At 43.7% G+C, this 16859-nt stretch overlaps 1 protein-coding gene across 1 annotated transcript in view; it reads right to left on the reverse strand.

The window, feature by feature from the left end:
- Positions 1 to 16859, reverse strand: part of elk1 (ETS transcription factor ELK1) — a 76131-nt gene that overhangs the window by 23062 nt on the left and 36210 nt on the right. Inside the window, exons 2-9 of the mRNA XM_084333413.1 lie at positions 15565 to 15773; positions 13736 to 13921; positions 13473 to 13646; positions 13078 to 13230; positions 11986 to 12279; positions 6949 to 7084; positions 4085 to 4221; positions 1928 to 1996 (exon numbers count right to left, since the gene is read on the reverse strand). Coding sequence (XP_084189539.1) covers positions 1928 to 1996; positions 4085 to 4221; positions 6949 to 7084; positions 11986 to 12279; positions 13078 to 13230; positions 13473 to 13646; positions 13736 to 13921; positions 15565 to 15773 — 1358 coding nt within the window. The remainder of the gene's footprint in view (positions 1 to 1927; positions 1997 to 4084; positions 4222 to 6948; positions 7085 to 11985; positions 12280 to 13077; positions 13231 to 13472; positions 13647 to 13735; positions 13922 to 15564; positions 15774 to 16859) is intronic.

Here is a 16859-nt window from a genome sequence, read left to right on the forward strand (position 1 = left end):
TTGGAACTAAGGAGAGATAGTGTGGCCTCCCACACGCTACACTCTCCCCGGTGAGAACCTGCGCGGCCAGGTTGGCCTGCCGGCAGGCTGCACATGCGTCGGAGGAAAGCATGTGACAGTCTCCGGTCTCCCGGACCAACAGTAGGGGAAAGTACGCAACAACCAGGAAGGGTGGGATGGGAGAAAAATCGGGAAAAAGAGGGGAAGAAAGATAAAAAATAAAATAAAAAAAATTGCATTGATCTGTTGGTCTGTGTAGTAGCTAATACAGGATTTTGCTCGTATACCAAAATTCATTTGAATTGAAAAAATTGGCTTTTTGCATCAAATATTGATATGCGATTAAAATGTGATTAATTTAGATTAATTAACTATAAAGTCTCGAATTAATTCGATTAACATTTTTAATCGAGTCCCACCACTAATTAAAACACATTGTGTCGACTTTAAGAGCTGCATATGCAGCTCGACTTTTATGCGAGCTGCATATGTGACAAAAAGATATCACTCGCCACTTCAAAAATCTAAAGCATGTATTTAACAAACTCAAAATGTTTCTAAACACAGATTTATATTAAATGAATAAATAAACAAAAACGAAAAATCTACTTATGTCGACGAAGATGTCCAATAGGCCTAACTAAATAACAGATTACGCGCATAAAACGCTGAAAACAACCAACTGTACTAACGAAGCAACAACTTTTTAATGAAGCTATTATTATTATTATTATTATTATTATTATTATTATTATTATTATTATTATTATTATTATTATTATTATTATTATTATTATTATTATTATTATTTTGCAACAAGATAGCCTACATAGAACATAAATAGCCTGTCTCAGACTGACTCACTTGGTCCCAATTTATTTGTTCTTGCAGCCTAGTCACAATCAGTCCAAAAACAGGATGGTACTGATGTCACGGGTATACAGAGGTACTGGCGTGCCAGCTTTGCCAGCCTGGGGAATCTCCCCGCATTGACTTTCCACCAGTCAGTCAGATTTGTATCCAGGGATGGAGAATGGCTTCTTGTTACACAAGGTGGTCTGCTATATGCCGACCCGGCAAACTTCTAGTTAGTCCTCTATGATGTAGTGGCTAGTGACGGTAACATAGCTTTCAGGGCACTCCAGCTGTCTGTCGTCAATGCAACCTTGCAAGCAGCAATAACGTTAGCTAGCTGACTGTGCGAGCAACTCCGAACTTGGCATCAGTGTACCGGTGCACAAGGTGATTGTGCCTCAGGATGGGATATGGTACGCTGGCTCAAGCAGGTGCATCATTTGGCAATCCTTCGCCGTCAACCATACTGATCATGTCGTTTTCACAGACTGACTTGGGTTAGTTGTGGGTCGCAGCTCAAAATCAACGCTTCTCTTAGCCCGCTTAATTTAGCAAGTTGCCGTGTTTTTTCCCCTTGCTTATTTTCCAGACACAAAGGTAGTTGCCTCTGTAGTAGTTATATTGCACCCTCTATCTGTTCATTGAAACATGCTTTGAAAATGCACCATTCTACTGACAGCTACAATGTAATAAGAGACAACATTGTAACATATCATTGTTTGATAGTAGATCTTCGATTATTTGTTAACATCCCTAACATACTGTATATAAGAAGACGGCATATCGTGGAATTAAACAGTGAAATAAAACAAGGTATATGGCAGAAACACCCACAGGACACAGGGCTGTTTCACCTAAAGATAGAAGTACGTACACACACACACACACACACACACACACACACACACACACACACACACACACACACACACACACACACACACACACACACACACACACACACACACACACACACACACACACACACACACACACACACACACACACACACACACACACACACACACACACACACACACACACACACACACACACACACACTTATACTTACCAACGCGTGGGAGGTGATGAGTGTGTTCGCAGAGCCTGGTGCTAGTAGGCTATTAACAGCTGCATTCACCTGGAGAGGAGAGGAGAGGAGAGGAGGCGAGAGGAGACGAGATGAGAGGAGAGGACAAGAGAGGAGAGGGATGAGAGAGGAGAAGAGAGGAAACGAGAGGGAAGGAGAGGAGATGAGGAGAGAGGAGAAGAGGAGAGATGAGAGGAGAGGAGAAGAGAAAAGAGGAGACAAGAGGGAAGGAGAGGAGACGAGAGAGAGGAGACGAGAGAGAGGAGATGAAGAGAGAGGAGATGAGACGATAGGAGATGAGGAGAGAGAAGAGGGGAGGAGGAGAGGAAGAGTGGAGAGGAGATAAACATTCAAAACCTTCTCATTTTAAAACCTTCTCATATCAAAACCTTCTTATATTAAAACCTTCTCAGATTACAACGTTCTCATATCAAACCCTTCTAATATTAAAACCGTCTTAAATTAAAACCTTCTCATATTAAAACCTTCTCAGGAGATGGGAGGAGAGGCAATGGAAGGAGGAGATGGGAGGAGAGGAGAGGAAAAGAAGAATGGAGAGGAGATAAACATTCAAAACCTTCTGATATTAAGACTTTTTTTTTTTTTTTTTTTTTTTATCTTTTTCCCCCTCCATTTTCCTCCGATTTTCTCCCATCCCAATGTTAGTCGTTATGCCAATTCCCAATCCCCTTCCTGGTCGCTGCGCACTTACCCCCCACAGTCGGTCTGGGAAAGTGGAGGCTATCACGTGCTTCCTCCGACACACGTCCAGCCAATCAACCGCTTCTTTTCACCTGGCAGCGCGGATTCTCACTGAGAGGGCGTAGCGTGTGGAAGGATCACACTATCCCACTCAAGTCCTATCTGCGCTTAGCAGGCGCCCCGACCGAACTGTAGGAGTCGCTGTTTACAACGACCCGGACCCACCCAGCCAGCTTCTCCCACCCTCTAATACTGCCAATTGTATTAGTGTGAACGGCCAGCCAAGCTGGTGACAACCCCGGAGCTGTGAGCTGGATTCGAACTAGTGCACTGCAACCTTTTTTCATATAACTAGGGTTATATGATAACCTTCGTTTTAAGATTCGCTTTCTCTTTTGCGCCAGAGAAACATTTGGATGTAATTACTGCAGCGCGCAGGGAGAACTCAGGGGACAAGTTCAACTCGATTGGTTGTGTTGGAATATAGCCAGTTGGCGAACGTTTTAATTTGTTCTTGGGATGTATGTAGCCGGTTTTGTTAACGGTGTTCAACGCGTTGCTGACGTCTGGTGAGTGATGTTTACTATTTGCTGGGTCGCGACTCGCTACTTGTTTTGTTGTGATTTTCATTACGTTGCTCTGCTCGAAATCTGATTTCTGTTTTCTGTTTGTTTGTTTGACTGAGTAGGCTATTGTGTGTTGTGTGTGTGTGTGTCAAAGAAGATTCTATAGCCTTCAATACGTTTTACGAGGCTGATGTGTGACAGTGTGAGTCAGTCTATATAAGCGAGCACTGGGAGAGACGGCATTGCGAAACAGGCTATGTAAATGCTTCTTAGTTTTGTTTATTTATTACGTTCATATAAAACCGTGTTTCGAATATTTAAAACAAATACAAAAAAATTTATATTTTAATAATAATAATAATAATAATAATTATTTTTTTCAGGTTTTCACGCGGGCTAGGGCTTAAAATATTATTTACAGTCAGGCTTATTTTCGGGCAGGGCCTGAAGTTCACGGGCTCGGGCAGGGCTCGGGCTTTATTTCAAGGCCCTTGCAGACCACTAATTCGAACAGGCGAATCTAGCCGCTCCGGGGTTTGGTGACGAACGCAATCTCCGTTACGCCACCTGACCGCCCGATATTAAGACCTTCTGATATTAAAGCCTTCTCATATTAAAAGTTTTAAAACCTTCTCATATTAAAACATTCTCATATTAAAACCAGAGGTTGTGGGGCGCCAGGGTGGCACACCACGTAATGCACTGTAGTGCAACGCGGCCGTCCCGGGTTCGACTCCCGCACCCGGCGACCTTTGCCGAATGTCTTCCCCCATATCTCGCTCCCACCCTTCCTCTCTGCTGGACTTGTCCAATAAACTAATACAAATCTACCAAAAACATAATTAAAAAACAATAAAACCAGAGTTTGTACCTTATCCAGGGACAGGCCAGGGGGCAGCAGGAAGGAGGAGGAGGGGAGTTCTAAGCCCCGAGGTTTCTTGGGTTTAGGAGGAGCCACTTCCAGGTCAGAGGTCACTGGCAGGCTCACTGCTGACACCGCCGGGATTACTGAGTAGGAGGGAGGTTAAGGGTTAATTCAGGTTATTTTCTAAATATAGAACCTATTTCTCTTTAATCTTGGTTCATCATCATCATCAGCACCCATCATTTCAGATCAAGCTCTCATGAATTCAGTTTGTGAAGAAGTTCCGCCCACTCCCCGTCCGCTTAGAATGCTTTCAAAATGGCAGCATAACGGCTGAGAAATAGAGGTTTATGGGCACTGTCATGAACACACTTGAGGTGGAGGGTAGGGACAGTGATGGAGGGGGACAGTGGTGGAGGGTACTAGGGACAGTGATGGAGGGTAGGGACAGTGATGGAGGGTAGGGACAGTGATGGAGGGTAGGGACAGTGATGGAGGGTAGGGACAGTGATGGAGGGTAGGGACAGTGATGGAGGGGGACAGTGATGGAGGGTAGGGACAGTGATGGAGGGTAGAGACAGTGATGGAGGGGGACAGTGATGGAGGGTAGAGACAGTGATGGAGGGTAGAGACAGTGATGGAGGGTAGAGACAGTGATGGAGGGGGACAGTGATGGAGGGTAGAGACAGTGATGGAGGGGGACAGTGATGGAGGGTAGAGACAGTGATGGAGGGGGACAGTGATGGAGGGGGACAGTGATGGAGGGTAGAGACAGTGATGGAGGGGGACAGTGATGGAGGGTAGGGACAGTGATGGAGGGTAGGGACAGTGATGGAGGGTAGAGACAGTGATGGAGGGTACTAGGGACAGTGATGGAGGGTACTAGGGACAGTGATGGAGGGGGACAGTGATGGAGGGTAGAGACAGTGATGGAGGGTAGAGACAGTGATGGAGGGTAGAGACAGTGATGGAGGGTAGGGACAGTGATGGAGGGTAGAGACAGTGATGGAGGGTAGAGACAGTGATGGAGGGTAGGGACAGTGATGGAGGGTAGGGACAGTGATGGAGGGGGACAGTGATGGAGGGTAGAGACAGTGATGGAGGGTAGGGACAGTGATGGAGGGGGACAGTGATGGAGGGTAGAGACAGTGATGGAGGGTAGATACAGTGATGGAGGGGGACAGTGATGGAGGGTAGAGACAGTGAGTAGGACAGTGATGGAGGGTAGAGACAGTGATGGAGGGTAGAGACAGTGATGGAGGGTAGATACAGTGGTGGAGGGTAGAGACAGTGATGGAGGGTAGGGACAGTGATGGAGGGTAGGGACAGTGATGGAGGGTAGAGACAGTGATGGAGGGTAGGGACAGTGATGGAGGGTAGAGACAGTGATGGAGGGTAGGGACAGTGATGGAGGGTAGAGACAGTGATGGAGGGTAGAGACAGTGATGGAGGGTAGATACAGTGATGGAGGGTAGATACAGTGATGGAGGGTAGAGACAGTGATGGAGGGTAGAGACAGTGAGTAGGACAGTAATGGAGGGTAAGGACAGTGATGGAGGGTAGGGACAGTGATGGAGGGTAGGGACAGTGATGGAGGGTAGAGACAGTGATGGAGGGTAGACAGTGATGGAGGGTAGAGACAGTGGTGGAGGGTAGACAGTGATGGAGGGTAGAGACAGTGATGGAGGGTAGAGACAGTGATGGAGGGTAGACAGTGATGGAGGGTAGAGACAGTGGTGGAGGGTAGAGACAGTGGTGGAGGGTAGAGACAGTGATGGGGGGTAGAGACAGTGATGGGGGGTAGAGACAGTGGTGGAGGGTAGAGACAGTGATGGGGGGTAGAGACAGTGATGGAGGGTAGACAGTGATGGAGGGTAGAGACAGTGATGGAGGGTAGAGACAGTGATGGAGGGTAGAGACAGTGATGGAGGGTAGGGACAGTGATGGAGAGTAGATACAGTGATGGAGGGTAGAGACAGTGATGGAGGGTAGAGACAGTGATGGGGGGTAGAGACAGTGATGGGGGGTAGAGACAGTGATGGGGGGTAGAGACAGTGGTGGAGGGTAGAGACAGTGATGGGGGTAGGGACAGTGATGGAGGGTAGGGACAGTGATGGAGGACTTCCATTGAGCTACACTATCAAGGGACTTCAAGCCATTTTAACAGTGCAAGTGGAACAGTTCCACAGTTTAGCCATTCTGATTTTGGCCATTAAGCCTACTTAGTTATATACTTGAATTAATTATGTAGCATAGCAGCAAGCAAGCCATGAAGAGTTCAGACATCAACGGATGAGTGTGCTAGATACTATCTTCCTCTGTCATGTTCCAATCGTAAGCTACTTACTTTTCAATTGCAAATGCATCAAGGACAGAAACATCAGCCAAGCAGCCAAAGTCCTTAACCAGCTACACAGACAGCACTGAGCCCTTAACTCCACAACACTTTCAAATGCAAATCGATCATGGTGGAGAGGGAGTGAAATCTACTATAAAACTTGCAGGTGTTTGTTAACGTTGCAGTCAAAAAGTAAATTGATTCACACTAGTAGGTGGATTTGGTTTCTTTCTCTCTGGGTTGCCAGGTTGCACAAAACATATTCAGCGTTGTGTATGAAGGTTATTTGTTGGTCTCACACTCTATGGCAACACAATTCTCACACAGAAAGTCCATGTGTTGCATCAAACCTATAAGACATCATCTTCTTCTTCTACTGGTTATTTAAATAGACTCCTCGTGTTCTTCAGGAACTCCAATATGCAAGGTCTGTCCATATGTAATTTCTGTAACACTGATTTTAGTTTGACCCACTCAATAAGAGTTACTGTAGGACATTGTATCATTGCATATACAGGTGTGTGTGTAATACCTGTTGGTAGGGCCTTGCCCTCTCCCCTCAGCTGTCCCCCCACCACCACTGTTGGCCCCATGGAGGCAGGTGGTGGGCCCTCCATGATGGAGAGAGGAGGCTCTGGTTCCCCCGGCCCGCAAGCAGACTCTGGAACCTGGAACCAGACAGAAGCTCTGTCATGTGGAATGGACCTATTATCAAGCTCCGTCTTCTTTTCTTGATACTAATCACGACTGTCGCTTTCTTCTGGAAACCTCCTAATACAAGCTTTGCTCTTCTCAGTCTAGCTAAGAGAGGGCGGAGCTTGAGATAGTCAAAGTCAACTTTATTGTCATTTCCCATAATGTGCAAGACATACAGAGAAATTAAATTGCGTTCCCCCCTTCCCACGGTGTATATAAAAAGATATAATATAAATATAAAGTAACATATAGGACACAATGTCTGCTCCAACGGATCACCACCTTAACGCGGTGGGGCAGTTTGTGCGTCTCAATGACCCCTAGAGCTATGTCGGCAGGAGTCTTGTACTCCTAGCAGGGTCACCCAAGCCGAACAGGTAGAAGGAGAGAGACCAGACGAAGAGTGATCCAACTGGTCCTCCAGGTTGGGGGTTGGGCTGAGGGCCGATAACCCGCTCCCGGAAAAACACTTTATTACAGAAACCAGAAACGGAGCAAATTCACACAATCTTCGAGACGCCATAGCCAGTCCTTCTTGCAACAGGAGAGACACCATGACACCCAAGGGCCAAAGCCGAGAGGACGCCTTTGGGCCGAATAGGCCACTAGCAGGGTGGAGCTCATCGCCTGAAGCAAGAACGGCAGCTGACAGGGAGAAGTGGAAACGCTCTGTGAAGGCCTTATGTGCCACTAGGCACAAAGTGGATAGGTAACAGCTAACATAGGACACAATGTACACACACAATATACAGGACTATATACAGTAGCTATGAAATGAATGAGTGAAATAAATAGAGGTAAAAGAGAACTTAGTGCAAATCTTCTAGCAGCAGTGGTACATAGTAAATAAAATAATGGCAGTAAAGTTAACTTAACAAGCGGGCAGAAAAGTGGCAATTTTTTAACTTGAACTTGAGGACTGCATACCTTTTTTGCAAACCAAAACAACATACTTTATACTTATAGCAGATGCATGAGCCTGGTCTCTTTTGAAAGATGACATTCTGAAAAAATTCACTTTTAGTGCTAAAGTAATAGAGTTACATAGGTCTGAACTTGAGTTGTAAAGAAACGTGTTACTCAAGTTTTTCTGTAGTAGTTAGTAGTCCAGAGGTAGTATTTCCCCAGAAGGTGGTATGGCTTACAAATCCAGGCGGAGCCATAGCCTGAAGCCTTATGTAGTACATATCCAAATTTCATAAAGATCCATTCAGAAATGAGTGATTAGGAGTGATTTTGGTAAACTGTGTACAAAGAAAAACTCAGTTTTCTCATAGACTTCAATTAATTCGGCTGTTTTGCTCTTCCTGTTATCGTGTTTCCTCGTGTTTTTTTTTTTTTTTTATTTAGATCCCCATGTGGGGTATCATTGGAAAGTCACACTCATTGGTTACAACGATCCACAATCATTTTCGAGATCGGATCTAGATTGACGGAACTACTGCAGCCTGAGTCGGGAGTGGTATTTTGCGCAATACCGTGTACTTTGCACAAGCCTCAAATACTGGCATGTAACTCGAGAACTGCTGAACGGATTTTGTCTATCGCTATCGACAGGCAACAAATAAGCCTTCAATTCGATATATATATTGTATTACAAAATATGCACACCCGAGCCACTAGGGGTCGCCAAAGTGCCGGTTGCAAAAAATCCAAAAAACGTCCCATATGAGGGATGTTGCAGCTTAAGAGGCTGTTGCAATGTGCAATGCGAATATCAAAAACTCAGAGGAAATAAAACATAGTCCGTTTAGAGTTTATGTTGTCAAGTTGAAACCATCTCTACTCACTAGTCTAAACAGATTACCATTAAAGGTAAGATAGAATTTGATTCTACAAAGTATACATTCTGAAACATAAAAATGAAAAGCAGCATCTATTGTTTTTTTTACCAACTTTTTCTCCTCCTTTTTTCTGTGATTTTTCTCCCCATCCCAATTTTACCTCTTGTGCCAATTCTCCCTCCCCTGTCCTGATCGTTGCTCGCATATGCCCCCCACTGGCCGGTTGTAGGGAGGATAGAATAGATAGCCTTGATCACATGTGGAGGCAGCCTGTCACATCTTTTCACCTGCCAGTGCGGACTCTCATTTGGCGAGGAGTAACATGTAGGAGGCTCACACTTTTTTTTGTGTTAATTTAAAGGTGCTATAAATAAATGTTTTATGTAGAGTAATCATTAAAATATTATAATACATCCACAGAGCTTTTAGACAGGTGCAGAATGAAATTATGAGCTTCATTGCTTATTGAGTAATGAATTTATCATTTAAAAATGTGTGCAGGTCCAAAAGTAATGTTGTTGTGTTTACATGTTGCATGTATCCCCTCCCTACTTCCTACTTCCCCACCTGGAATGAACCGGATTGGATAAATGACATGCTGGTGCTCAATCTAGTGGCTGAATGTTATCTATAGCAGGGGTTCCCAAAGGGGGGGTCGCCAGATGATTAAAAAAAATAATAATAATAACGTTTTTTTTTATGCAGTCAGGCAACTGAAAAAATTCCTGCACCAGAATGCAGGAAATTAAGTCTTTGTAACAAAAAAAAATCCTGGTGGGGGACCCCCAGACCCCCTGCTTAAAAAGTGGCCTGACTGGGGCTATATTCTGCACTATATTTCCTGGCCTGAATGATTTCCCCAGTCCGGCCCTGGTTAAAAGCCTCCAATGCTTATTAGTGTGTGTGCGTTTGAACGTTTGCATGTTTCAACCATACATTTCCATTTCTTAAAAATAAATAAAAAAATATATATTATAATTATAATTTTTTTTTACCTCCTATAATAGTGGGGGTCGCGGCTCTCTGACACGTTTGGGAACCCCTGATCTATAGCACCTTTAACTATGATGCTTCTATGATTGTAGAACAGGTACAAACACTAAGATTAACCGTTTCTGCGCCAAGAACGAGTTTACTCGTTATTGGCCGCCAATCGAATAACGCCAATAACGAGTTTACTCGTTTTTATGATCGTCATTTCCTTTATTTGCTATTGCCATTCATAATTCATCCAGCAAGGCTCCGGGAGACTCTGGACTCTGTCTGATTTTGCAACGGCTCAATACCGCCGCCTGGTGGATTTCAGGCGATGTTGCACTCACTCTAAACCGGATGGTGCGTTCTGTGCATTGGTGAAAATGTTCCGGGCAGAGCTCTCTTGTTATGTGGATCCAGACAAACACTCTAGTGCATTGGATCGCTTTCGAGACGCAAGAATCAATATGCTTTCGGCGTTTATTGCGTCGTACAAACGGAAATGGAAATCAAATAATTGGAATATTTCTTCTCCAGACTCATCGGCCACAGGTAAGAGGAATCTAACGTTATTTCCAGATCGATTGTCCATTTATTTCATTGCAATCCATCTGATCAACGTATGATGTCGTACTAAAGAAAGACGTTACTGACAATCAGGGCTTGACGTTGACACCTGCCCAATGCGGGTGTCATTGGCGGGTAGATGCGTCATTCTACCCGCCAATCGGGCGGGGTGGTTTTTTTTTCTATGAAAAAAAACATTGTAGTCTACAAAAGGCATCTGGAATAATGAAGTCAATCCAGCTCATACTATAATACTACAAGTCCCACAGGACTGGGTGCACACAGTGTGCTCATTCATTGGCCCATCCACTTCGCCCGGCCCCTATCGCGCGCGTCGTGTTGTGTGTCTGGCAGCTGAACGAACACTGTTAACATTAATAGCTCAACTGGTTACAATACAGACAGTTAGCTAACGTAACGTTACAATGTGGCGGCATATTGTGGGTGTGAAAAGACCCGGTGAACCCCCCCCCCCCCCTCTCTCTCTCTCTCTCTCTCTCTCTCTCTCGTTGGGTTATGATCGCCGTATAGTGTGCACTCAGTGTTAACGTTATATGAAAAATACATAGCTAAGTCATACTGTTTTTTCTTCAGGGTAGATGAGCAGAAAGGCTTGCATGTTGGCAATACATACCAAAACATAAACAGAGCCAAGGAATATATGTTCTACATTGCTGAGGCTGAAAGGAATAAACTTAAACAAACTATTGCCAGCACAAAGTTCCTCTCAGTCATGAGTTATGGCTCTACAGACAGTGCTGTGATGGAGGAGGAGCTGGTGTATGTGAGATGTGCAAGAGCAGGGAAGGTGGAAGTGTGCTTTGCTGGGATCCAGTCAGTTGACAAAGCAGATGTCACCCACATCGCCTGCTGATAGAGACAGTGTCAGGGAGCAGTGAGGAGGATGCTACAGGACAGTGGAAGAAGAAATTACCTATTTTTATAACTTTTTGGGTGGGGGCGCGAGTGCAGGCATTTTTGGCTAGTGAAAATGCTGAGTGGCAAGTGACTTTGGAAAACCACTAGCCAGAGTGGCTAGTGAGCCAAAAAGTTAACGTCAAGCCCTGCTGACAATCAAGGAATCATAAATGACCCCCCCGGCCCTTTCTTTCACACATGATGGAGCATAATGTATACCGATCATATGCATTTGAATTTTTTAATATAGCGTGTATAGAAACGAAACGCCAATCGATTATGTATAATATGCATCAGGGACTATAACTCGCGTTCTAGGAATGACTGCAGACCACTCTAAAAACATACTTATATTCACGATGGTATTAACACGACAATGTATGAATGGAAAAATATAACATTCCCACATCCGGAACGATAGATACCCGATGTTGAATGGGCCATAGTAATGTCGTATAGCTATAATATTTAAAAAGTTATAGCCCTGCAAAGAAGGTGAGCGACTCCATAGGCTTACAGCGCTGGCAGTGAGAAGTATAAGATGGTCAAACTGCGTGGCAGACATTGTGTTAAATGACAACAACAACAACAACAACAACAACAACAACAACAACAACAACAACTCTAACCTCCTCCACTCGTTTCTCCTCCAGCGAGGAGGCCATCGCTAGTAACTCTTCCTCTGACGGCAGGTTCTCCTCCTTCAGAACAGGAGGCGGCGAGGTGGCAGGAGGAGGCGCAACAGAAAGAGGAGCCACTGGAGCTTGTTGAGGAGGAGGGTTGATGACCACAAACACCCCCCTGCACTCCCCCTGTGGGCCTGGAGGAGTCACTACCGCCCCCCCCACCTGACCCAGAATGTTGAGAGGAGTGAGACAGCTGGGGTCCCCCACGCTGGTCAGGAAGATCTGAGGGGGCTCCTTCTGGAGAGAGAGAGAGAGAGAGAGAGAGAGAGAGAGAGAGAGAGAGAGAGAGAGAGAGAGAGAGAGAGAGAGAGAGAGAGAGAGAGAGAGAAGAGAGATAGAGAGAGAGAGAGCAAAAGAGATAGATGGACAGAGGTGGGAGAGAGAAGAGAGATAGACAGAGTAGAGAGATAAGAGAAATAGACAAAGACAAAGATGAGAAAGTTTTATAGTTATACGGGGGATCTTCATAGTTCTACTGGATCTTTAGTTTTACATTTTAAAGGATCTTTATCGGTTTATTGGATCTTTATAGTTTTACTTGATTTTTTTTGTTTTACTGGATCTGTATAGTTTTATACAGATGTATAAAGTTCTGTCTTCATGTGTGTTTGTTAGTGTGAGCTCTTCCCCATAGTTTAAATTATATGCTTTCTGCTCTACATTAAATAAAATGTAAATGTAATGTAAAATAAACCCTTTGTTTGGTTTCACTCGTCATCATGATGAATACTATTTTCTGCTGTGGATTGTGTTGACTAAAGCATCTATACATTTAGAACACTCAGATTTTAATCCTCATCAAGGAAAAACACGATCTCGTTTGTCTGATCTCGCAGTATTGCATTTGTCACACAGTTGATTAGAGAGAGAGGAGAGAAAGAGAGAGATGCCATTCTGCTGTGGTTGAGTTACATTAACTAGTGAGGGGGACCATGAACAGAATGAAGAAGCCCTGTCCCTGATAAAAACACAGCACAGCCTGAAGCTGTATGTAGGGATGGTGTTAGTGTTAAAGTCAGTATGGCGTCTCCAGACCTGTGTTTGAGAGGAGTTGTTGGCTGGTATCTGGGGGCTGAGTGCCGGCGTGCCACAGGGTGACGGGTGAGTCACTATCACCTGAAGACCACTCTCCACAGTGCCCCCTGCAGAGTGGGTGGGCTTACCATCTGACGACAGCACACAACACACCTGTATCCAGGATATTAATGTAGTATAAATACAGTATAAACGTAGTATAAACACACTCATTAGAACACAACGCCTTTACAGAATCCCTGCATAATATAACATGAACAACATGATACAGAATTAAGGTTATGGAGACTACAATGATAGTCAGAAATAGTAGCAATGTTTTTAATGTGCACACATACACACACACAGTACAGTAGCAGTTTACTACAGTGTGAAAGTAATCACCTCCCCCTCACCTCTCTAGGAGTCCTATCAAGTTTAATGGCAGGCTCTTGTGTCAGCAGCAGCTCTGTTTTGATTGGCCGAGGGGCAGACTGGGGCTGCAGTGATTGGATGGTGAAGGTGGAGTAGAGGCCGGACTTCATGTAGTCGTTACGGGAGCTCTTCTGAGAGTTGCAAGGCGGCGAACACTGTCAGTAAAAAAAGAAAAGTTATATTTGCAAACCTGATACAGTGTATGAAAAATAAATACATCAACAATCATGAGTAGAAATTGCACCTGCGGTAAGTCATTTGATGGACAGGTATTAGCCATGCCTCCCAGTGCTTTGGATTGGCTGTTTGGGTCTGCGTTGTCCCACCTCTGCCCCTCCTCTCCATTGCGGACCCCGTCAGGCAGCAAGGGGTCTGGGTGGCTGACGAACTTATACACAAACTTCTGCCCACTCACTTTCTTTATGATGTTCTACAACACAGAGACACCATTCATCTTTATGTTCTACAACACAGACACCATTCATCTTTATGATGTTCTACAACACAGAGACAACATTCATCTTTATGTTCTACAACACAGACACCATTCATCTTTATGATGTTCTACAACACAGACACCATTCATCTTTATGATGTTCTACAACACAGAGACAACATTCATCTTTATGATGTTCTACAACACAGAGACAACATTCATCTTCATGATGTTCTACAACACAGAGACAACATTCATCTTTATGACGTTCTACGACAGACACCATTCATCTTTATGACGTTCTACGACAGACACCATTCATCTTTATGACGTTCTACGACAGAGACAGTATTCATCTTTATGACGTTCTACGACAGAGACAGTATTCATCTTTATGTTCTACGACAGAGACAGTATTCATCTTTATGTTCTACGACAGAGACAGTATTCATCTTTATGACGTTCTACGACAGAGACAGTATTTATCTTTATGTTCTACGACAGACACAATTCATCTTTATGATGTTCTATGACACAGAGAAAGACACCATTCATCTTTATGATGTTCTATGACACAGAGAGAGACACCAGGCATTCATCTTTATGTTCTACGACTCAGACACCATTCATCTTTATGATGTTCTATGACAGAGACACCACTCATCTTTACCATGTTCTGTGACTCAGAGACACCATTCATCTTGATGATGTTCTGTGACTCAGAGAGACACCAGTCATCTTTATGATGTTCTACGACTCAGACACCATACCATTCATCGTATATCTGTAACAGTACTGTATATCTGTATGTCGTGTATGTCATAAATGTTATGATGAATTGAAAATGGGGGACCCTGATGTAAACAAGACGAAAGTCTTTCTCTGGTCTGCATCCCCTTAACAATTGTGTGTATTAAGCCGTACTGTATTGTACCCATTCTACAATCTGTTAATAAAAATGTCAATCAATCAATCATTATGTTTTATGACAGAGACACCATTTAACTGTGTGTGTTTTTTTTTTCTTTCTTTGAGAACAGTCTACCGCAACTGTCAAACATGAAAAGTAACTCACAACAGCCTCCAAGAATCTAAATCTAATGGAATAGTGTTTGTCATAGTAGTAATAGTATCACTATCAGTAATAGTATTAGTAATAGTATCAGTAATAGTATTTGTATCAGTAATAATAGTATCAGGATTAGTATCAATAATAGTATCAGTAATAGTATTTGTATCAGTAATAGTGGGGCGGCTTTGGCTCAGGGGTAGAGCGGGTCGTCCAATGATCGAAGGGTTGGTGGTTCGAATCCCGCTCAGGCCCATGTCCATCCCATCGCCGTTGTGTCCTTGGGCAAGACACTTAACCTACTTGCCTCGTATGAATGTGTATGCATGTGAATGAATGTTGGTGGTGGTCGGAGGGGCCGTAGGCGATGATTATTCGCCACGCTTCCGTGAGTCTGCCTCAGGGCAGCTCTGGCTGCAATTGTAGCTTACCACCACCGGTATGACTGTGTATGAACGAATAATGGACTCTGAACCGCTCTGGGTGTCATGAAGAGCGCTATATAAATCCAAGCCATTATATCAGGATTAGTATAATAGTGTATCAGTAATAGTATCAGTATCAGTACCTTATCATAGTAGTATCTGAGAGCCCGGCTGAGTTTGTCGTAGTTCATGTTGTGTTTATTCTTGCGCAGGCCCCACAGTCTGGCCACCTCCTCAGCATCCTTCAGTTTAAACTCCCCATCCTCTCCTGTCCACAAGATCAGGTGACGCTGTCTCTCGTCCTCCAGCAGGTGAAGCAGAAACTGCCACAACGTAATGGACGGGTCCATGGCTAGAGACAAAGAGAGAGAGAGAGAGAGAGAGAGAGAGAGAGAGAGAGAGAGAGAGAGAGAGAGAGAGAGAGTGAGAGAGTGAGAGAGTGAGAGAGTGAGAGAGTGAGAGAGTGAGAGAGTGAGAGAGTATGAGTGAGTGAGTGAGTGAGTGAGTGAGTGAGTGAGTGAGTGAGTGAGTGAGTGAGTGAGTGAGTGAGTGAGTGAGTGAGAGAGAGAGAGAGAGAGAGAGAGAGAGAGAGAGAGAGAGAGAGAGAGAGAGAGAGTGAGAGGGGGGAGAGACAGAGGAGACAGACAGAGAGTGATGGGAGAGAGAGGGAGAAGAGTGTAGTAATTATTAGGGCTGTCTTAAATACTTCTAAGCTTCGTTCGATGGGCATGGGATTCGAATATGAAAATATAATTCTATTATATAAAAATTTAAAAAGAAATTATGAATATTTTTTTTCTTTTCTTTTTGCGAAATCAACTCTGCCTCTCTTTGTTAACTACAACAAGCAATGCTGTTTGTTATTTAAGATAAGGTCGGACTCGGCACTGACAGATTTGTGTTCATTGTGCTGCTTTTATAAAGCCTCAAATGACGGCTTACAATATTTCATGAAAGCAAAGTGTTTAGTTTGTCTAAGATTTAAAAAGGTTTATACTTTACAGCACTGACAAAGTTGAAGAAAGTGCTGTACAAGTCCCACAACATAAAAAATAATAAAAAAAAAAAAAAAAAAAATTTTATAAATATTATTAAAAAGAAAATATATATTAATTTCGAAGCTTCGAATTAAAATCGAATCTCGGCCCGAAGCTTCGAATTCCAAAAAAGAATTCGAAGGTCAGCCCTAGTAATTATCATTGAATAATCACAGGTTCAGTAGTAATAATCAGTGATTAATCAAAGCTTCAGTAGTAATTATCAGTGAATAATTCATTCTTCCTGTGCGGTAGTTGTATTATTATTTTGAGAAGCTGTTTCTAATGATGATGTATTATTATTTCTAGAAGCTGTTTCTAATGCTGATGATGTATTATTATTTCTAGAAGCTGTTTCTAATGATGATGTATTATTATTTCTAGAAGCTGTTTCTAATGCT

Source organism: Notolepis coatsorum (genome assembly GCF_963971535.1).
Source record: "Notolepis coatsorum genome assembly, chromosome: 17".
Lineage (NCBI taxonomy): Eukaryota > Metazoa > Chordata > Actinopteri > Aulopiformes > Paralepididae > Notolepis > Notolepis coatsorum.